The following is a 24819-nucleotide window of genomic DNA, read 5'->3' on the forward strand; positions in this document are numbered from 1 at the left end:
AAAAAAAAAAAAAAAAAAAAAAAAAAAAAAAAAAAATAAAAGCAGGTGTTTTGTTGTTACACCGCGTCGCGTCAAAGTCGATCTTCTCACCACACAACAACACTTCCGACGAATACACGCGAAAAATTTGTTTCGTTATATTTAAGGATTATTAAAAAAATTATCATTGCAATTTGCGTTTTATCATTGAGTGATAGAGTTTTTATTTGCTTGGAGCGCGTGTCTTAACAATATACGCCGGTAAATCCGTCGAGCGTGATCGATTGAGTGGCTCCGGGATCTTTTTGCGTTCGGCTCCCGCTGTTTGGCGCAAATGTATGCAAAATTTATTTTTGACGTTTTTTATCGGCCTATTGCTGGGATCATGGCCGGGGATCGCCGCGGCGGGAATGTGTCAGTAAAGTTACGATTTTAACGTCTTTCGAAACAAGATATCGGATAATGGAAATAAAATAAAAACATGCATCGCCTACAGTATTGTGAAGGTCGGATTCTGCTTATACTGGTACGCGAACGTGCGTGGACAAAAGTTTTACTTTTTATATTGGCTTTACTGTCAATTTACTATAGAAGTAAAAAGATAAAACGTGAGTGGTGATTCTACGATAAAAATCCGTCTTGTACATAATTTTCCCTTATAAAAATAAAGGCAAATATTTGTAAAAAGGGCAAAGAGCAAACAATTTTTACGCTTGGATTTCTAACAATCCTCTTTTACCTATTAATATGACAAGTAACAATTATAATGTCTTCAAACATGTTTCATTGAACTAACGAGAAAAAATACCTCTCTGATACCAATTATAACATGGGAAGGAAGATAATAAATAAAAAAAGTCCTTTCCAAATGCATAAACAACTCTGATACATTGAAAGTTACGGTGTATCATTAAAAATCTTGATGCAAACAAAACTTAAATCATTCAAGCGATATAATGATGTACGGCCGAACACCTCTACAAAATTTACATCCCTATGTTCACAATTATAATTAACTAGCTGTTGCTCGCGACTTCTCCGCGACAATAAAAAAATATAGCCTATGTTATTCACTGATAACGTAGCAATTTATTGGTGGAAGAATTTTTTAAATCAGTTTTTGAGTTATTTCAATACATCTTACTAGTTTTACAAATGCGTAAGTTTGGATGGATGGATGTCTGTTAGAGTTTGTAGCCTAAGCGGCGAAGCGGATCTCGATGAAAGTTGGTAGATGTAGAACATAGTCAGGAAGAACACATATTTATTCACGTTTGTTTCGTGGGCGAAAGATAGTACAAAAATACAAATCTTTGCTTTTTATAATATTAGTACAGTTAGAATGCAATTATTATTTTGAATGCATTTGAAGCATTGTTTAGTAGTTTATTGTCCACCTTAGTATGGCGATATAATACGAGCCCTAATTGAGTGGTACAATAACGCAACCCCTACATTGCATTAATAGTTCCAGATGCAGTAATTAAATCAAACCGAATACCTCAGGGAACGTATTACGTTATAAGCTCGGTTCACACGGGGGGGAATTTACAATGACTTCATTGTGAAGCAAATAACGTAACTTTTTTAAACCAGTATGTGATACTACGCAGTTTTTACAGAATGTATTATCAATACAGTGAAATCAGAATATTGTCAGAAGAAATCATAAGTAAAAGCAATGAATCGTTTCTAAGAGACCAATAGCTATCGGAAACCAAACAATGTAAAGTTATCTAAAAAGCCCTACTTACGTCACGCTTTAGGCTATATATTTTTCCGTCGCTAAACTTAGAGGCAAATATTTTGGATAAAAACCCTAATGTGGGAAAGAGGCCATAAGTTGTTGCCAACATCAAGGAAACAAGGTTACGATGGTTTGATATCATGTCATCATTTTGACATTTGCAATTGATAATTTGACAAATATAAACAATAAAATGAAATATTTATAATTTTATGCGGATGCAGCCGCATGGGAACATCTAGTTAAAATATAAAACTAAATTAAAATAGTATTGAACTTTAGCTTTTAGTTTGCAATAAACTTATATTTGAGTTTTTTAACTGTAAATGTATATCATTGGGTTTAACTAATTATTCTTTGACATGTAAATATTTTAAAAATGTTAAGAAAAAATTTAAAGAGTGTACACCGCCTAACATTCCTTAGGTTGCGTTTTACGAGGCAAGTAAACTCGGCCTGGGGCATGTCGCGTGCAGTAATGATTAATGGGGCATACAGCGAAATGTCCGCTTTGAATTGTTACCTTTTATTCAGCAACTGTGTCTTGCGACCATAATACACTTGGTGCATTCAGATATGATGTACACTCAGATAAAATTAAATGGGTCCTTTTAAGATAGTCTTTATAATTTCATGCTTTCTCGCAAACAAAAAGAAAATATAACAAAGATTCCACATTTATGCTTATTATAAAATCATAACTGTTATCCTTGTTTGATCAAAGGCAGTGAGAGGGACAGCTATATGTTTGTAGACATGATATTGAACTTTTGCTTTCCACTGTATAGTCTTAAATTTAGATCTGTGTGTACAAAAGGCGTATGTGCGTTAAGAGATTTAGTTCTCTATTTGTCCGCTTAACGGCGTGATTTTTTTAAATATTTATGTTACCTATGTTTCGTTTCTAATCAAAATTGCACTCTGAACTCTTCATTCTACTTTTCCTTTAATTTATGAAACTATTTGAACTTTTTTTTATTATTTATTATTTACGTCTGTCCGTTTGTTATCATTAATCATTCGAATCAAGAATAGTAAGAAAGCGCATCGTCATCGTGACAAAGTTCGTACAAAATTCCTAACCATTGGTTACAATTACAATGGTTATTTGATTTTTACCATCACTAGTATGTCCGTTCAAGTGTTTGAAGTAAAAAAGATTTTACAATACACGATTTTTTATAAACCTTGTCAATTAATAATGTTTGTTTTCTGTAATGCTACAGACGTTTAAATTTAAATAAACAGCTGAGCTGTTCAGTTGAAATTGTCTGTGTAATTATAATTTAGCCTGACAATTGAACTGTACAATGTTGCCTACATACTAGTACCAACATTAAGGATTGTTTACTTAATTTATAGTTTTAGTTTATTTTTTAGTTAACTCAACATACAAATAGTACATTTTTATCTTGTTAGTTTTAATTTATCCATAGATAAAACCATAAATAATAAACTAAATACTTGTATTGTTTAAGTTGACATTACAGTGGATTATTTATAGAGAGGTTTACAGTAATAATTTTATTATTATTGACGCCTGTTCAAATACGGTCTCCCACACCGCGGTCTTTACCCGCCTGCCTATTGTTTGTGTCCACCCACGCGGCGCGACGCCGTGAATATATCACTTCGGTATTGGACCCGGCTGAGGGTGATTTCCTTGTTTATCTACCCGCAATGTAAAATTTAAACACATAAAGCGTTTAGATAAAACAAAGGACATACTGGTCGGGGAATGTCCGCTCTAAATAATGGTTGTGTTATCGAGTTTGCTGATTTCAGGCAAATTCAAATCAAAGTTATTGCATGGATTATAACCTATATACGTAGATCTTTAAAATGGAGATTGCATGTGGCTGAGATGCGTATGTTAAGATGGATGTGTGGTGTGACAAGAATGGATAAAGTTAAGAATGTGTACATTAGAGGAAGTTTTAAAGTAGCACCAGTGGTGGAGAAATCGAGAAGCAAAAGGTTAGCGTGGTATGGACATGTAATGCAACGAAATGATGGGGACATAAAGCAGAAAGTGTTAAGATTGAATGTGGATGGCTACAAAGGAAGAGGAAGACCAAAGAAAGTATGGATGGATTGTGTGAAAGAGGATATGATTAAGAAAGGAGTGGACTCAGATATGACAGCTGATAGAGATGTTTGGAAGAGCAGCACGTACTGTGCCGACCCTCCGTAAGGGATAAGGGCAAGTGGATAATGATGACGTAGATCTTTAAAATAAAGAACTTTTTACAATATTTCTGTCTCAATAACTCAATAGGTAATGCAGCAATTGTTATTTACCTTAGATGTCAATGATCTCAAAGCGTAAATTTATTTTAAGACCACCTACAAAAAGATCTCACAAGAATTTGCATTGTTACAATCTTTAACTTTTTGTTCACAATATAGAGCGGTTGTTAATTCAAACTATGACATATCAAAGCTGCGATCTCCCTTGCGCGATATCTACTGTTACTTATACCTAAAATAGCATCACCTATAAGAATATCACGATTCCTTCGACGTTTTTACAAAGGTGACCCTGGGAACGCTGTATGATTGGAATAGATCATTCAATACAGATTGTATCGATATTGTATCGATATCGGCGGGTCTCGATCGCGGAAACATCGGTAACGGTGCGGCCCGGTATCGCTCAACACTATGTCCATACTAGGGCTGCCCCCCGGCCCTACTACGGTGTCCGGCCCTAAATGCAAACTGGATGCTTTTCTATGGTCATCTTAAGACTCGGTACAGTAATTTTAATGTTTATTGACGCTTGTTCACAAGTTATAAGCGAAACGTATCTTTATTTCAAGTAGTATAGCACTCTGTAGACTACGTTCTTTAATATAGTTAATACTAATATTATAAATGCGAAAGTTTAGATCGATGGATGGATATTTGTTAGAGTTTGTAGCCTAAACGGCTGATCGGATTTGGATCAAATTTGGCATAGATGTAGGACGTTGTCTGGAAGAACACATAGGTTAGTCACTTTTGTTTTTTTTTAATTTCACGCGGACGGAGTCGCGGGCTAAAACTAGTATGTTATAATTTTGAACTTTTATAAACTACATTTCTGTTTCACTATATTAAATTTAATATAAAATACTTAACATTCTTACTAACTAAAGTCATAGTTATTCTGAAATGATGTCAAAAATGTTTTCGTCATTCAATAGATAAAAGCATAGATCACAAAAAAGTAACCATAAAGCATTTTGGCATGTGGCTATGAATAGTAACGGAACTTTCAACACAGAATAATAATGGTATCCGTTTAAGACGGAAAACTAATAATATTATGACTTAAAATTAATTTGATTACGGCCGATGACATGACGTTTTACGAAGTAAACACAGCATTCGAATTTAGAAAGTCGGCTAACGTACAACTTGACCCGTTCGAAACAAAATATAAGAAAAAAAATTAACTGTAAATCGTATAGTTGAGCTGCGATGATCAACGATTCATGGTATAGTTTGGCCCCGATAAATTGAAGATGCTTTAAGAGTAACGATTTGTAAAGTCAAGACTATATTGTACTGTTGTATTCCAATTGAGTGTGGAGGTACATCGGTAGAGGTAGACCTAGAAAGAGATGGATGGATTGCGTAAAAGGTGACATTATCAAAAAGGGAGTGATGACAGATGACGTATGATAGAGTTATGTGGAGGACAAAATCCTGTTGCGCCGACCCTAATGGAATAGGATTAGGAGAAAAATGATGTATTCCAATTGACCGAAAACTAATTAACTATGACAGATAAATATTTTGCCATATTAGTTCAAGTATGTTTTATCCTTTGCTAAAAGATGAAATTGCAAGTTTTTAATATTTGATTTACAATTTCTTTTAAATAAACTTTTCCTCTTTCGTGGACATTCTTTGGAAGATAAAAAAAGTCCGCTCTGTATATCTTTATAAATTCATTTTAGATGATTTCATTAAGTCGAGTCCAAATTTAAAAAAGCTAAAACATGAAAACAATTAACTTATTCTCATTTAGTGAAGGTAGCTCCGTCACGAATGGATAATTGCACCTCACAATAAAGATCTTACACAATGCTTTGATTTTTAAATGTTCTATAACAAATTCAACATCGAAATTTGAAGGTTAATGTGTCTAGACGGATGAGATTTGAACAATTTTAAGACATAAAACGAACAATTCAGACACAAATAGATAAAGCAAAAAAGAATATTTTAAACAAATAATGTAAGTCTAACTATTAAATAACATTTAAGATATGCGTTTAACATTTGATTTATAAAACTAAAAAAAAAAAGATTTTTTAAATAAATCATGGTATCTTGAATTCTAAAAATGACGTAGAGCGGGCGCACACCTAAAACTAAACTATCGCACACTGTTTAGACTCCGTTTGATTATACATAAGAGCTTATATAGAGGTGTGCACACTATTCAATTTTTATTTGTGTAAATAGTTGAATAGGCTGCGAAACAATGACAATCGCACAACAGTTACGCGATACTTTAGTCAAAGGTGTGCGCCAGATCTACTATCATAAAATTTAGAATAAATAATTAGTTTTACATAATATAATTAGTATAAAATAAACAACTGGTTAACAACGATTAAAAATAAACTAAACGAGCATTTGACGAACCAGTTTAGGATATCGAAATCTTTTATCGACTTGTATAATTTGTATAATTTCATCGATGGTAGATTAAATAGCGTATAAAGAGGCAATCAGTCATCGTGAACGAGTACGATACGATATTAGACGAATCAAATCGATAGTAACCCAACTTGAAACGCTTAACTTAACTATAACTTGACAAAACAACAAAAAATATAACTTCCCAACGACCCGTGACACAGAATGTGTTTTACAAAATTCTTACAAGCAGTCAAACTTAAAAAACGATCTACAAGCGAGGGAGTTGAAGAAAAAAAAAAGAAAAAAAACTGGAGTTGACCGGCATCGGGCCCGTTGCTAACAAAAAGGTTCGTTAGTTGACTTAGAGGGATTTATATCGAGTTGTTTATACACCCCACCTCTACATACAAAATAATATCAATGCTTTGCAGAATTACCAATTATAAAACACTTGATAGTAAGACTAAGTATAATTAAATTTATTAGTACTTTTTATCTTTTTAAACTAACTTATTTTCCAAATAAACAACTATATTAGTATTAAACATTTTTTTTACATTAACTTTTTTATTACATTTATATCCAAAGCTTATTTTCATTCATAAATAAATGGTAGTATTAACATCTCTATGTGTATCCGAGCACGCGTCCGGAGGGGCGTACATCTGACCGCGTGGTTCCATAAAAACAATTACATACGCACACCGCTCCCCCTAATTGAATTATTATTAGTAAATTGCCGGCTAACACAATAATTGAAGGGTTGTGTTAGCAGTACCGCCTAATTTTCAATTTGTTTAACACTTTGATTGCTTTGTTGTTTTAACGCAGTTTTTTTAGAGCCTTCGAGGTTATCGACCGGCGTTACTCCTTATTCGGAGCACATATCTATTATTGTGCGTTTTTAAATTTGTTTTAGTGAATGCATGCTTTGCGTAAGATTGATACTGTAGCATGTAATTCATTCAGTTTTAATACATAATTATAGTTATGTGTCTTTGAATTTTAAAGAGGTTTTCTTTCCCTAAAATATTATGTCAATTCTTTTTATGCCAATAGGTACACAATTTTGTTTAATTTTAGATGTTTATTGGGTGTAGAGCATTTTTCGTGATGTTTTTAATTGATCATTAAATGATTTTTAATTGTTTAGGAAATTCTTCATTTTAATTTCAAAAATATTAAGTAGAGTTTTTACGATTAACCTCAACTCAGGCTATTTAAAGAGCGTACTTAGTTTTAACTTAAACATATCTTTTTCCTGAGTAAATTCTAAGCCCAGAAGACCTATAAACTCGATTCCTAAGAATTCACCGAACAAGTAATTTCGTAAGAAAGCCAACAGGAAAGTAGTTTTCAAACAGCCTCAGACATGAGGTCTCACAAAATGAGACATGTTAAAGGTTCATCTTGCAACAGTGGTAGTGACCGCTTTAAGATCTTAGCACGAATGGGCCGGTACGCCAGGTGTAATACCACGACCACATAGAAGACAGGCGTGAAGTGGAAACAATTCCGTGTTTCGTCTGATGAGTGTGATGCCGGAGGCCTAATTTAAGTCCCTTTCTCTTTACCACCCTTTTCTTATAAAAAGAGGATGGGAAGAGGAAGTGGATTTGACAGTGGAGGAGATGCATAAGAAGGGGAAATATCCTCTTTATGTGCGTCTCCTCCTCCGTCTGATAAGGGTAGGCAACGCATCTGCAATTGCGGATGTCTATGGGCAGCGGTCACTTCGCCATTTTGACGATTTCAGGTGGCCTTTTGCTCGTTTGCCACCTTATGTTATAAAAAAAAAATCTTTATATAAAATGTAGTCTATACCAACACTTAATAAAAATATCACAAAGATTTAATCATAATCAAGAAAATTTAAACAAGTAACCTCTATATCTAGGATGTTTTAAGATATTCTGTTCCAATCATAATAATAAAGACAAACAAATGTGTATTCCAGGACCGTTATTCGAGATATATTCATTCGTAATATTGTGTGGCGTCCGCCTACGCGCCCCATGTGGCCAGCTAGTATATCCTTGTCCTTAATCTTTATTAATAAATCTAATATATCTCTTGCTTATAGAATTTTCATAAATAGGTGACTATGATATTAATACTTTAACTGTAATATAAGAAATATGAAATGAGTGTTCGATATTTTTTTTTATAATATAAGGTGGCAAACGAGCAAGAGGCCACCTGAATCCACCGAAATGGAAAGCGACCGCTGCCCATAAACATCCGCAATTGCAGATGCGTTGCCTACCCTTCATTGACGAATGAGGAGACGTATATAAAAAGGATATTTCCCCTTCCTATGCGCCTCCTCCACCGTCAAATCCACTTTTCCTTCCCATCCTTTCCTCTTAAGAAGGGTGGAAAGGAAAATGAACTAAAATTAGGCCTCCTAAATATGCAACATATACGAGTTATTTAGCATAATTTAAACCATAAGAAAGAAACTTAATTGCTGTTTTCTGTAAAATTAGATAAAAGAATGTCCAGGAATCTAATTATACATTTTATTACTGAATTGCATTAAGTTTTTTTTCATTAATGTATTTGACAATTTGTTATTTTTTCTAGGAATGTTTAATTATCTATTTTTAACGAACCTTTTCCTGGATGGACAAGTGATATTTCAAAATATTGACAACGATATGATCTTAAGTATTAAAGGATTTGTTCAATCAATCAAAACTCTTAAGCAAAGATGAAAAGATAAAATTTTTAGTCCTCCGGTCCGTATACGAGACGATATTTTAAGTCGTGCGTTATAAACGGGTTTATTTTAATAGCACGATATAATAATGTTACATGTCAAATGCATCCGTAATCTCTTATATGATTGACACTCGTACTTCTGTCCGTCTGTCTGTTGCGTCCGTACTGTGTTTTTACGAGCGGTGTTAATCACTTAATTACTTTGATTCGTGCGATATCTCGGTTTTTTATCTACTACTGTTACGCTTCAGTAAGGCTTATAATTTGCAGCCAAATCCAAACGAGATATATGTATATTTGTATGTTTATATAATCTACATCTGCAAGTTGTTAACATCTGAAATACATCGTTTTTTGATTCTGAAATTTATTTAATTATGTATTTTATTAATTATTGACACTTAAAAATGAAAAACTAAAATTTTACTTTCCAAGATTTACCTCAAACGAAAAATGTCTAAATGATAATTAAAATGTTATTTTCTTTTGTTACAGATGAATCAAAACATCATTTAGATGTAATAAGAAAGCTGAAGAAAATGGAGGACAGTACTAGAGCTACGAAAACAAACGTAGAAGAATGTGGAAAGAGTGAACGTATTCCTACATTAGAAGATTTACAAGACACCATTCAAAGCGGCGCGAAAAATCTAAAAGATAATTTAAAAACAATAACAATAATAAACAATTATTGCAAAATGAAGAAACCAAGCTACTTCATGCATAAAAACTTTCACTACAAAGAAGAATTATCAAGAAGAATCTCAATGAAAAGAGAATACGGATTTTATAATTATTGTTTCATTAGTGTTTGTATTAGTTTTATACTTGGTTTATCAATCGGTGTGGTTATTATGGGATCACCACAAACTCAAGTACTAAGTCCTGTTAGTCCTAGAAAAGTTTTAAGATTGAATAATTCCCGAGACATAACTTCGAGAAGTTTAAATTCATTAAAATACAGTAATGGTGTTCGAACAAATAATGAAGTTGAAATTACAAAAGAAAAAGATTTAAATAAATTTTCTTCAGTCTCATTTACTGGTGAAAATGAGACCCAAAAGTATGTTAAAGATGTTTATCCAAAAAGTCTGACGGAAGATATGAAAGAAATTTTAAAAGACAACAAAAACTCTCATCACAAACATTCTATAGCTAATGTTGTTAGCAACAAAACTGATTATGTTCCAAATGACAATACCGTATTATATGAAAACATCTATTGGGGATCTGAAGTAGAAAATTCGATGCCTCAAGGTTACGGCGAGAATACTGCAGAGATTTGGGAAAGATATGTAGAACAAACTGAGGTTATAAAAATGGAAAATGGCTGTGGCAGAATGCAGAACCGTCTTGTAACATTCAAAGATGGAATTCAAGCTTGCGTTCGCTACAGACAGAATACGGACCAAATTCAAGGAGAGATTTTCAGTTTTTATGTAGGAAGATTATTGAATTTAACTAATTTGGCGCCTTCTGTTGTTAAAGTTGTGGACTTAAAGGATAAACTATGGCAAAGTGTAGCTGGAGATATTTCTACCGCACAATGGAACACTAACAGAGCTGTTGTGCTCACTCAGTATATACCCAGTTTAGAATCGGCAACAATTCCAGAAATCTTCAAACCGTCTAATAGACATTTGAATAAAATTGACGTTTTAAAAATGTCTATAAAAGATAACGATATTGGTGATAACTCGAAACAAATCATGATAAACAAACTAAAAGCAAAAAAAGATAAACATGTACAGAAAGATATTGAAGAACCTTTTGATCATATAGACCTTAAGTTAACGAAATCTACAATTCAACTATTCGTAGAATTAGCGCAATGGTCTGATCTCATAATATTTGATTACCTAACAGCGAATTTAGACAGGATTGTAAATAATTTGTTCAATTACCAATGGAATGTCAACATAATGGACGGTCCCGCGCATAATTTAGCGAGAAAGATGGATAGTGGATTATTATTGTTTCTAGATAACGAATCCGGTCTCTTACACGGATATAGACTATTAAAAAAATACAATGTGTACCATAGCCTAATGTTGGACAATTTGTGTGTGTTTAGAAAGAGAACAGTAGACGCTTTAAAATCTTTATATGAACAATCAGTGGGTGTTAAACTTAGTGAAATGTTTCATAAGAAAAATAATGCGGTTATTAGAGACATATTACCACCATTACCTGAGAAAAATGCGAAAATTTTACACGAAAGAATAGGCAAAGTGTTAAGTCAGATAGAGAAGTGCGAGCAAGCGTTCGCTAATAGATAAGTTGTGTTGCTAAACTTGTACTGAAATTGTAACAAAACGTCCCTTCCCTTTTTGTTTTTTATACATTTTGAAATAAAAAGGCGAATGGATTTTTTTAACCAAACAGCCAAAAATAAAGATACCACCCATTTGTTTAATTGTAAATTAATGTTTTACAATTTTAAAAATGGATTAAAACAATCGGTGTACTTTTCAATTTACTATTGTTTCATTAATGGTAAAAAGAAATCTCAGTGTAATTACAATTTCAGTACAAGTTTTTTTGTAAGTTTTAAAGCATTTTTCGATACCAAATACTCTTATTTATTGTAAAGTTAAATAATGTGCCAGTATATATTTTGAAGTGATATTTAATTTAAGTTTATATTATATTGTGAATATATTTTCATTAGATGTCAGTTGATTTTTTGTAAATTCTGTAAATATTATTTTAATTTGGTCTTTTATATTTTCTTCGTAAAAATATAAAGCCGTCGAATATCGATATAAAGACTGTATAATTTAGTTTTTCTGATTTCTTTGTTCGAATATTTACTTTGTCATTGTGTACTTCGTTGGTGTATGACGAGCTTTAATATTGGAATATGTAAATATATGTAAAAAAATGTAATTAAAATGAATAAATGATCTTTAAAAAGATGGACGGTCTTTGTTATTTACATTTTAAAGGAGCACTGGGTACGTCATAAATTATTAATGGTTAAGGGCAAGCCGCCATCTGATTACAAGCAAAACATTTATTTTGTCTCGATGGATTGACGATTACTTACGGAATTTAAAAAACTTACAAATATAATTAAACCAACATATAATGCAGTAACTATCTTGGAAGAAAGTGATTTATTTAGTTTTTATTACACCCGTAAAATATATAGAAATAAAATAAGTATTATTGATTATTGAAAAGTAATTGCAGTTTTTTTAATACCACAAAGTTTCATTAAAGTAATATAAATAAATTACTAACTTAATAATAACTGTTATGACATCCAAATACTTAGAAAAAATTACAACCTGAAATTTATTTATTACTAAAGGGAATAAATATTGATTTTTTTCTAACTCATCAGTATCAACATAGAACTAATGATAACTTAAATATCAAATCAATAATATAAAGCACGACGCCTTAACTTAACCCAATAGACTATCGTTTGTTTAAACTAGCGCTGCCTGGCTGAGACACGCCCCCGGCTGCCGCCTCGACGCTGTCTTCAACATATGTATATTTATATCTATACAACCTTGAGATGACAAACAAATAAAGCATGAATTGCTTAGGTTAGCTACTTAAAAGGTTAAGTAGAAGATATAAAAATAATTTGAAACTTATTCAACGATTGCAACAAGCGAGTTAACATAGTTAAAATATCTACAAATCCAAAGTTATTCTAAGCCCATACATCACTTCAAACCATAGTGTAGTTTTGAATATCAGAATCACAGTATTTGTGGTAGCAATTGGAAGGATAAGAGTGGGCGCACACTATCGCACAACTGTTATGCGATTGTGGATTGTTTCAGCAAATTCAACTGTTTAGTTGCACAACTAAAAATCGAGTAGTGTGTGCATCTCCATAGAAGCTCATAGGAATCAAAGCGGGACTGAACAGTTGTGCGATAGTTTTCGTGCGAGCGCTCTTAGTGAATTCTCTTTCGTATGTTAATTGTATATATAAATAGCTCTTAGTTATTACAATTAACAGTTTTTGGTATTAGAAACTTTTACTTTGAATAAACTACTTAATGGATGGATCAAACTACGGAAAGGACTATCTAATGCACTTTTTAATGAAAGTAAAATACAATAAGCGTCAATAGTCTAATGGTTTGGGGTACGAACTACCGATCTTACGGTGGAGGGTTCGAATCCCGCTATTCGACTATTGTCGTGAACCATATCCTAGCACAAGCCTAGAGTTAGTTGGAATGGTTAAAGGAATTATTAGTAAATTAACAAAAATCTACTAATATTTTAATTAAAAAATAATAAAATAAATAACAGATTCTGTATACAAAGATAGTTTGAGCTGTTTAATAGATCGGTTAATATCTCTTAAGTTTACTGATATAATAACCGAACAGAACTTTTCATGTTAACAAACATTGATTCTTCTTATTGAAGTGTAAAACGTATTAAAAAAAACAATAAATCAAGTTAATATCAATGTAAGTAAGACTAGAGTTAAATTACTTTTATTCTCTATTTGAAATTTAAAAGGTGAGAGTGGTATGGGCATGTTATGAGGAGAGATGAATCGCATGTAACAAGACGGACGTTAGTTATTAATGTGGAGGGGTACACCGGTAGAGGTAGACCTAGAAAGAGATGGATGGATTGCGTGAAATGTGACATGATCAAGAAGGGAAGGCTGACTGAGATGACGGATGATAGAGTGCTTTGGAGGACGAAAACCCGGTGCGCCGACCCTACGGGAGTAGGATAAGGCAGGGAAGACGATGATGTTTGAAATTTCAACATTTTTGATTTATTTTCACACGCTATTGTAACCATAAGTTTTAATTGTCGATAACCTGTGCAAGAACATTTTGTCATTCTTCTAAGATAAGTTAAACTTGTTTTGTTACAAGCTTATGGCAATGAGAACCGACCGTGAGTGAAGAATGCTCTTCATTTCGATTTGAAACTGTGTACACCCAAATAATTGGTATGTACACCATCTAGTTGGAATACCAACAGTATCAAAGTTAATAAGACAACTTTGAACGAACAGGAAACGGATAAAGGTCTCTAAAACCCTTTTACATGATCTTAAATATTTAGAATCGATTTAGCCTTTATAGTAACCGAATATTCAAATCTTTTGCATTATTTTTTTTGCTTTGAGTTTAATTCGAATCAAATTTTTTCATTTTAACTTTTATCTGGCGGACGCTGGCTGAGCTTCAATTAAGATCAATTAAGTTAAGGACCAATTTAGTTTTGTTTCGATTTTTAAGTAAAATCATTTATTTTGTTATTTTCGATAAGAATGAACGAATACAGAAAATAGTGACAATGATAGTATGAACATCTATACAATTATAATAAAGCGTAAACACACACTTCTTTGTTGCCTAAGATGTCAGCAATTACAGACTATTTTTTAATAAAAAGCCATACACTTACGTCACGCTTTAAGCTATATATTTCCACGCCATTAAAAGTAGGGGGTAAATATTTTGGATAAAAACCCTAATGTGGAAAATAGAGTATAAGTTGTTGCCAACATCAAGGAAGTAAGATTGACGAGGTTTGTCGTTTTGACATTTACAATTGATAATTTTTCAAATGTAAGCAATAAAATAAAATTTTCATAATTTCATGCGGATGAAGCCGCACGGAAATACCTTATAATTAATAAATTAAGTGATAATATATATTAACAAATATTAGCTTTATCCTATATACGACGAGTTGTGAAATATGGTTGAAAAAGTAAAACTTTTTTAAATAAAATTTTATCAAAAAATTGTTATGAAATATTTTTATATTAATTATCCAATGTTTTATCAACAGGGAGATTTATATTTAAAATAATTATCCGCAGTATAAATTCCTCAATTACAAAATGAGCGCGCAGATAACTCGCATTTATTTGTAAAAAGGGATTCATATCGGAACGTAGAGATTTATTAACCTTTAAATTCCGTCCAGCGATTTCATTGCAAATTAGTATTATAAAATGTAAAAATACCATTCAATATATACTTAATTCCAAGTAATCGTGCCTAAGTAGGGATAAAAATTCTACTGGAAATGAACGTCTAACAAGACTTTATCACTCTAGTAATCTCTTACTAATATTTTGAAGTTTAGAAGTATCGCTCTCGATGAAAATTGGCATAGATGAAGAACAATATGGAAGAATACATTTGGTACTTGTTTTTTTTAATTCCACGGGGGCGAAAGCTAGTTTGATCATCATCATCATCATCATCTCCTTATCCTACTCCCGTAGGGTCGGCGCAACAGGTTTTTGCCCTCCGCATAACTCTATCATACGTCATCTAAGTCATCACTCCCTTTTTGATCATGTCACCTTTTACACAATCCATCCATCTCTTTCTAGGTCTACCTCTACCGATGTACCCTTCCACACTCATAACTAACGTTCTCCTTGTAACATGCGATTCATCCCTCCTCATAACATGACCATACCATGCTAACCTTTTACTCCTAACCTTCTCTACTATGGGGGCTACTCTCAAACTTCCTCTAATATACTCATTTCGTATCTTATCCATTCGTGTTACCCCACACATCCATCTTAACATTCGCATTTCTGTCACATGTAGTCTCCTTTCATCCATCCCTTTCACTGCCCAAAATTCAGATCCATACATCATGACAGGTCTTACGACGGCCTTGTAAATTTTCCCCTTTAATTTAAGTGGAATTTGAGGGTCGCATATTACTCCTGTGACCTGTCGCCATTTCATCCATCCCGCTTTTATTCTATTTGTCACGTCACGGTCAATGTAGCCGTCGCTTTGGATTAATGACCCGAGGTACCGGAAGTCGGAGCAAACTGGGAGATAAGCGCCATCTAAGGCAATCATATAATTACAATTTTGTAATAGTAATATTAGTGTTTAGAGCATCGATTTTCATTGATAAGAAATATACTCTTTAAAGTGACTACATCAGAGTGCTTAAAAACTGTTATATAACTAAACTAAACTATAAATATATTAGAAGCCTTTAACCTAACCTACCCCTTTCTAGTAGTTTCTCAATTAAAAACATCTAGAAAAGAATTTAGAGTATCTATTTGCATTGGTCAAGAAATACACTTTTTAAAGTAACTTACAATTAATTCAGCATCAGAAGGCTTAAAAAAACCATAACTAAACTTATTACATTCGAAGCTTCTAACCTACTTTCTTCTAGTAGTTTTTCTAGTTAAAACATCTATAAAAAAAGACATCTATGTAAAAGACATATGTTGTAAAACGCGTAAGTTAGTCCAGTAGATTATTGTGTAGATTGCAACAAAGCTATTAGCCGTTAGTGCGTAGCTCCACATGCCGACGTTACGAGGTGACAGACAAACGTAGAGTCTCGATAAAAGCGCATACTTGTCAGGAACGAAATAATAAAAGAGCACTCCTTTAAGGCCGCACTAAGTGAGGTTTTTGACCGATTACGCTCGAAGAGAGACAAGCGAGTCCACTGAGATTTTAAAGGGGTTCTGTACTATAACTTAAATATTTTTAATCAATTATTTTTAAACAAGTTTTGATTAATTAATGAAATAAAGTATGCACACTGGAGTTATACTTATCTGTACTGTGTTACCATACTTATTTAAATTTGCATAAATTTTCAAGCAGACCATATTTCTAGTAATTAAATGTTAAGATGGGTCTTAAAACATATAAACAATAATTAAATTAATATATTTAATACTTTCTGGTATGGGTAATAATTTAAATCGAATAATCCCAAAATTCAAAATCGATATCAAAATTATAATTTTATAAAACATTAGAATTATCAAAAACAATTTGTTCAATCAAAACAGAGATATCGAAGGTCCTTGGTACCCTAAACATTGTCACCTCAGTCCTGCTAGGACCCGACTTAATGGCGGACACTTTTAAGGAAAAAAAATAAAAGCCTTCATATGAATCATAGCCGTTATCTCCATCTTAAACCTTTCGATAAATGGAGTAAGTCAAAGAATAAATGTAATACTTTGAAATGAGAATGTATGAAGCTTGAATTAAAGTATAGAAAGGAATTATTTCTAATGATTGAGAATGTTAGGCTCTGTCATGGTCTATTCCGGGTACAAACACGTAAGCACTTACACTTCTGTACTTAAAAAAAACTAAGACCATCAAAATACGAATAAAGGAGAGTACTTTAGACAGAATTCTCGGCGCACTTTCTTTTGTTTTTGTCGTCAATGAGAAGTAAGCCTTAGAAGGAGTCTCAATTTAATATTCGTTTTAGCTTAGTCTTCGATGGCTAATCTTTGGTCGAAACATTTACGCGGGAGGTCCAACAATTTGACGCGTCCCGCGGCCGATACGTTAGTTAAGTGCGGCGCTACACCGAATGAGGGCGAAGTGGCCAATGTGTCCGACGTGCTCCGTATAAATAACGTACATACCACTTACACGATCTGTCAATAATTGCAAACCTCCGCCCACACCGAAATAAACGTAAAAGATATTTTTAAAATCGCACAAATTTTTAAAGCATTTTAAAAACACGATGAAAAGTAAATTTAACGTTTACCGACAATTACAGATTAAATAAAAGCAATAACAAATTGATTTACTGTTGAAATTTTATATTTAAACAAGTAATATTTATAAGATCTATTTGATTTTAATTTGTGCACTAATAATTAATTGTCGAGCGTCGGTGGCTCAGTGGTTTAAGCACTTGACTTGTAATATACGTATCAGTCGTATTCGATGTTCCAATATTTTTCATTATTAAACTTATAAACCAATAACACTAAATTAAGGTTCCGAAAGCATAGAGATAAAAACTATCTTACATATAAATGTACTATCAAACTCAATAAAAACTTCCGCTTACTAGAGGATACTCACAAGTAATGCAGTAAAAGTCCTTTGTAACAAACGAAACAACTGAGGGTTATCGCGAATATTTGTGAGAACGTTTCGTAACGTCTTCGACAAAATTTGTATTAGGTTAGTGCAGCGACCTTACTGAGAGTAAATTACAATAACAAATCTCATACATTTTTTTTCGAAGACGTTAGTTAAGTTCTCGCAACTATCACGCCAGTATTCGTTATAAACCATCTGTTCCCACCTTCCAATGTAGATAAGAATAAAATAAATCAAGTACGTTTATTATCTGATATCATAACTTCCAACAGCGTCCTCAATAAAACTTGCCCGATGAAACACAAAACAAATATGCTTAGAATATGATCGCTTTCGTATGCTTTATGATACCGAACAGGACAATAAATATAAAGATTACGTCTCCTTTCTTACAATCCGATACATTATTATAGATTTATAGATTTCTAGCAAGTAATTAAGGCAACGGAAACTACCTTTGCCTAAAATAAAGATATCACTTGTTTCTTTCTGTTAACCAAAGAAAAACATGTTTGTCTCGAGTTCTTACTAATATATTTATTGGTTTACAAATTGGCGTATCCCTTTTTACATTTAAAAAATGATAGTAAAACTCAGTGATACTAATTTTAATCATTTCCAGCTCACTATACTCCACTAAGAGGCTCTGAGACTAACCTAAGTAAGGAGTTATCACTAATTTTAATACAAAGTTTTATTTATTTACCATTTATTACAGTTAGTGTATTAATATAATACCCATATCCTAGCACAATCCTAGAGATTAGTTGGAGTGGTTAATGGAAATATTAGTAAACTAGCTTTCGTCCGCGACTCCGTCCGCGTGGAATTAAAAAAGCAAAAGTGAATAGCCTATGTGTTCTTCCAGACTATCCTCTACATCTATGCGAAATTTCATCAAGATCCGTTCAGCCGTTTAGACTACAAACTCTAACAAACATCCATCCATCCATCCATCCATCCATCCATCTAAATTTTCGCATTTATAATATTAGTAAGTAGTAAGAAGTAAGATTAATAAAAACTCTACAAGTATTTTTTTACAAAAAAAAATAACTGAGGCGATGTTTTAATAAAAATTTGTACCCGCACCTAATCTTAAGTTTAATTCTTTCAACCACTGTCCTTTCCTGCTTCCTATCATATCTGCAATAAATACGAGCATGCACCACGACCAATTTTAATGGTAACAATCTAAGATTAATGTTGCAAACGTTACCACATTTAATTTAAAATGGTACAGATGTTATACAGCGATAGTAACTCTGCTGCACTGCACAGTCAAAGAAAATAATTCGCTTACCACTTAGAATCTAATGTGATAAAAACAAAATATAATGGATATAATTTAGCAATTTGTTGCTAGTCTTCATCTGACAATGTGAGCGTAACATTTCACCGAAATGGGTAGGAAATAAATTTCCTCTACTGTAGAGTCGTGTACCCGCACCGTTAGCGTCATTTAGCGATGTATTGTGCCGAGACGCTTTCCGATTATAGCTTTTTTAACATACGGTACATTGCCCTTATTCGGAGTTAAATTCATCGATTAGGAATCGATATTGTTAATGTATCGATTTATGTTTATCGAGTACGTTGTACTTTTAACTGCTTTAGTATTGGATAAATTTATTTTTAAATTTACATTATGATATCTTACTAATGTTATAAATGCAGAAGTTAAGATGGATGGTTGTTTGTTAGAGTTTGTAGCTAAAACTGCTAAAAGGATATCGATGAAATTTGAAAAAGACGTAGAGGATAGTCTGGAAGAACATATAGGCTAGTTACATTAGTTATTTCTTAATTCCAAGAAGCACGACCGTAAGATAGTATATTAAATAGTGAAATTTAAATAGGGAATAACAACATTTTTACATTATTGCATATTATTTAAAAACTAACATTAATAATAGAACATATTGGTGTCCTTCGACTAGTCTAAAAAAAAATTATCGCTAGCATTTGAAATTATTCATCCTGCAAACAATACATCAATATAACATTCTTATAAATATTTCCACTAACTCTAAGAATACATTATTACTCTAACATAAATATTACAATCAATTCCAAAAGTCAAAACTGATGCGTTTAAGTTATAAGTCATCCGAAATGGCGTATTGTAAAAGCATTGATAAATGGTGTCGCTAGAGCTACGAAACACTACAATAAATTTCATAACACACCTGGCAATTGAATTATTAATTCATGAATATATCTTCTGTTATATCCGTAAGTAAATTAACTAAATGAACAGTTTTAGTTTAATATTTTATGTCAACAAGCAACAAAGTTATTTCTAATATGTTTGTTCTAAATATTACAAAAACAAATCGTAATACTTCCTATTTTTCTTTTCCTTCCAATGTGTTTGTGAATATTCTCTACAATCCTTACATTAGAGCTATTCTCTCTAGAAAAGCAAAACTAATGTAGAAATAGATGACTTAACTCTACTTAACTTAACTTGTACTCTATTTATACAAAAGGAAATTACCTTATAACTTAAGCGTTTATTTATGAGTTTTTTAAATACGAAAATGCCACCTCCATATTAAATGGGATTTCCTTAGATCAGTAATAGCAGAGGTGTCGGCCATAACTGCCGATTTATTTAAATAAGGATATATCTAATTTATTAAAGAAATCAATGAACTCGCAAATGTCTGTATGTTTTAGGTGCTATATAATATGTAAAAATCAACAATAAATCCATCTAAATTATCTTTTCTTGAATCATTTGGATGATGTTATGCACGCAGTAACATAAATTGCATTCACATTTCTAATATATCGGGATGTTTGATTTAGTTAAATAATCTATGATCAACATTTTCATCTAATTCTGCTAAAATAAACACTTTTTTAATTAAAACTGACGTATATTTTATCTCTAAAATTACTTGTATGAAATATTTTATTAAAAACTAGCTGTTCCCATGCGACTTCATCCGCATGAAATTAGGAAAATTTTATTTTATTGTTTACATTTGAAAAATTATTAATTGCAAATGTCAAAATGACAAACCTCGTCAATCTTACTTCCTTGATGTTGGCAACAACTTATACTCTATTTCCCACATTAGGGTTTTTATCCAAAATATTTACCCCCTAAGTTTAATGGCGTGGAAATATAGAGCCTAAAGCGTGATGTAAGTGTAAGGCTTTTTATTAAAAAAAGAGTTATTGGTAAATATGCTATGATTGCTGACATCTTAGGCAACAAAGAAGTGTGTGTTTACGCTTTATTATATTAGTATAGATGTAACCATTAAGGGTAAAATGTTATACAATAGGTAAATAAACGTAAAACAAATATTAATAATTTATGAAAACTTGTACCATTTCTATATTTGAATGTCGTGTGAATGTTTCTCTTTGTAGTTTACAATTACTGGTTTCTAAAAATTCAATACAAAAATTCAATTAGCATACACGTCTACAGCGGCGCGAATTCGGATGGAAGATAATGTATTTCGTTAAAGTAAAGCCATATTAATTGCCTTTATGAGAAGAATACACGCGAGATGTGAACCGATCTTATTGCCTGTGGTGATGATAAAAACGGCGAACGCAATTTAAAAAAAAAGTGTAAAAATAATATCAGGTGTCGCGTGTTTTACTAGTTTTAAACTATGCGAATATCATTTGTAGAGTAATTTTAGACTTTAAAGCTTTGAGAATAAAGACTAAATTGCATTATCACAGTTGTACAAGTGTTCGAGACGTAAAGAAATGTTAAATTCATAAAATAACTTTAGTAATTTAATGTAAGTAGCATTGGATAGAGCTCACTTGAAAGAGTTAAGAATACTTTTTATGCGGGTTTTATAAATAATGTTGTATAACTAAGTTTTGTCGTAGTTAGATTAATTAAAATTTATTTAAAACTGACCACGCAAAATATAATAATTTAAGATAAGTCTTATAATCTAAAAGTGGACTTAATGTTTAGTTAATGTAATAATTTGCAATTTACAAGAATAAAATAACGTATTTCTTCATACATACGTCGATTCTTCTGGCTTCATCCAGATGAAGACGACTCATGTTCCTAGACCCCTTCCGAGGTCTCCATTTGAGGTATTTCCTCCCTACATACGTCATTATAACATTTTATATGTCTATGAGTCGAAATACCAGAGTATAAAAACAATATAAAAGCAGTACTGCATAATACCATCCTTTTATACATTTTAGGTCTCAAATTATTTGCATTTGTTTAAAAGCAATGCGTCTCGGCTATCAACCTACTTGGTGGGTCCGAGACTCCGCCGGCTAGTCGAGAGAATTTATAATGTTATTACATATCGAAGGTGTAAAAGAATTCTGAAATCAATAAAAGGAAATAAAAATATACATTTTATTGACGTCGCCATTCCGCGACACTTAACTCCGCGGGCCGTTTATTATGTTTTATTTTACGATATAGGATTTTTAACGTAAAATCGATTATGTTTTTTTTTATGTTTGAACATGTTAATTACTTAATTCAACTTAATAACGAAAGAACGTGGTTTAATACAAGTTATTTGACCCGGTAGACATATGAGAAACTAAATAAAAGCCCCTAATATGCCATTTTCTATGTGAATGTATATTTTACAATATTACTAACAGTACTGATAGCGCCTTTCTCACGGGCCTTGACGTCATTGTTTGACTCTATTGTTTAGGTCTTTCTTTCGCAAATATGCTGTTTTATAGAAATCACATTGGTGTTAAAAATTAATTAAATAATCGACAAATAATAGAATAAAATTCTGATAATCTTGTTTCTGATGTGGCTAATTTCTTCAAACGCCATTAAAGCTACAAAAAAAATAATTTTGTTCTACTCATAAATTAGAAAGGATTCTATTACGTGTAGTTTTTTATCACATAATGTAAATAGAATCTCTAATTACATAACAACACCTAAAGTAATAAAATCCGTGGACGAACCGTCGGAAGCCTGCTCCGAACACCATTAGAGAGGAACACGTCTCTATCATAAATTATCATAATTAAACATTAATAAAAAAAATCAAGAAGATATAAACATAAATTAAACTCGTCATGGTTATGAATTTAAATTGCGCAAGTCGGAAACATAGACTATTGTAACGGTTTTCGGCCCTTACAAGTAACAAATTTATGGATTACTAGCTTTTATCCGCGACTACGTCTGCTTGGAATTAAAAAACAAAAGTTGTCTATATGTTCTTCCAAACTATGCTCTATGATACATCCAAGCCAAACTTTAACGATATCTATTTAAATATTAGACTACTAACTTTATCAAATATGTATTTATAACATTAGTAAGATTTAATTTGAATATCATATAATCATATCTTACTAATATTATAAATGCGGAAGTTATGATGGATGGATGTTTGTTAGAGTTTGTAGCCAGCCTAAACGGCTGAAGGAATTTCCATGAAATTTGGCACAGTTTTAGAGCATAGTCTGGAAGAACACATGGCTACTTTTTATCTCGGGAATAGTTATGGTTTTCGTGGGATTCATTAATTTAGTTTTTTAATGTTTACTCGATCACTCTGCAACGGTTCAACATATCTTATTGAAATTTGGCACAGATATAAAACAAAGTCTGGAGTACACATTGGATAAGTTTCATCTCCGAGAAATGTCCGGTTCCCGAGGGATACGTAGTTTTTGTTACTTATATAGTTTATATGTTTTCTAATACCACGAGAACGAAGTCGCGAGCAACAGCTAGTATTCAATATTAGTCAATCAATTTAATAACAAGTAAGGTTCCTACGAAATGCACATTCACTTCTAATAAATCTGAATAGTATTGAATAATTCAATACGGAGTTTAAGCTTTAGTAATAATACGTGATAATTAAAACCAATTTTCTGTTAACAGATGTAAAAACCAAAATCTTAAAAAAAATTAAAACCAATATCAAGGTATATTTCATTTTAAAAGTTAAAAACTTGGCAATTTAGATATTAGTGTTACTAGGTTTTGTGCATTTATTGGATCTGTTCTTTATTTTATTGCAGAATTGGTAGAGTGCAATATGATTCTACTGTTATTTAAATTTAGGGCCTGTCCTACCAAATTGTAAATTGTCTGATAACAATCTAACGTGTGAAATATGTTATGGAAATATCGGATTTTGTTACCTTATCTGACAGTGACGTCATTTTTAAGCTATCTGAGTCTCTATCAGCCAATGGTGGAACAGTCTCTTAATCTGACTATTATCATATATCATTGATTTGAAAGTCTCGGATACTCAAGGTATTGCACACCCCTACTAAAGAGTAAGTGCTTAACAAGTTTTGTTTCCATAACATTATTAAAAACTAGATTTCGATAACTGGCATCGAGGCTGCCCACTCAAGCAACTGTTAATACAGAACTGGGCAGTAAGTCATCATAATTTTATCGTTTATTTATACATTACAAGTCGAAGTTTTAGAGTTCTTTTTCCCATCATGCCAGAGGCCGCGTCGAACGCCGCAGTGCTCGACGGGTGGCCGAAAGTTTTCGAACAAGGTGTCATCGGCGACGAAAACGCGACTAAAATTTGCCTCAAAAATGTCAATTGGCGTTTACAAAAACTACACGCACGACATTAGCCCAAATATGCGCTAATTGCGTTTCGTACTGCTTTGATTAGATATGGCTTGAAATTTAAAGTATTTTAGTGTAATAAAAATTTAAATCGTTAATTTTAAGACGCGTGTGATTACGTTCTATGGGAAAAATGTTTGTGTTTAAACTCACTGAGATATTTAATGGTTACTGAAACAAATCTTGAGTTATTTAATAGTTCTACACTTGCAAATTTCATGTACTAAATAACTAAGGAGCGCCCTCAGTAAATAATTATC

At 32.2% G+C, this 24819-nt stretch overlaps 1 protein-coding gene and 1 long non-coding RNA gene across 2 annotated transcripts in view; one reads left to right on the forward strand and one right to left on the reverse strand.

Annotated features, from left to right (window-relative positions):
* Positions 1 to 9635, reverse strand: part of LOC106107232 — a 32765-nt gene extending 23130 nt beyond the window's left edge. The window contains exons 1-2 of the long non-coding RNA XR_001225857.1: positions 9582 to 9635; positions 7570 to 7574 (exon numbers count right to left, since the gene is read on the reverse strand). This is a non-coding gene — a long non-coding RNA (uncharacterized LOC106107232). The remainder of the gene's footprint in view (positions 1 to 7569; positions 7575 to 9581) is intronic.
* The window catches only part of LOC106107228 (protein four-jointed), a 34566-nt gene extending 23099 nt beyond the window's left edge, over positions 1 to 11467 (forward strand). Inside the window, exon 2 of the mRNA XM_013287998.1 lies at positions 9584 to 11467. Coding sequence (XP_013143452.1) covers positions 9628 to 11367 — 1740 coding nt within the window. The 5' untranslated portion in view covers positions 9584 to 9627 and the 3' untranslated portion in view covers positions 11368 to 11467. The remainder of the gene's footprint in view (positions 1 to 9583) is intronic.
* The last annotated feature ends 13352 nt before the right edge of the window (positions 11468 to 24819 follow it).

Source organism: Papilio polytes, unplaced genomic scaffold, assembly GCF_000836215.1.
Source record: "Papilio polytes unplaced genomic scaffold, Ppol_1.0 DF822067.1, whole genome shotgun sequence".
Lineage (NCBI taxonomy): Eukaryota > Metazoa > Arthropoda > Insecta > Lepidoptera > Papilionidae > Papilio > Papilio polytes.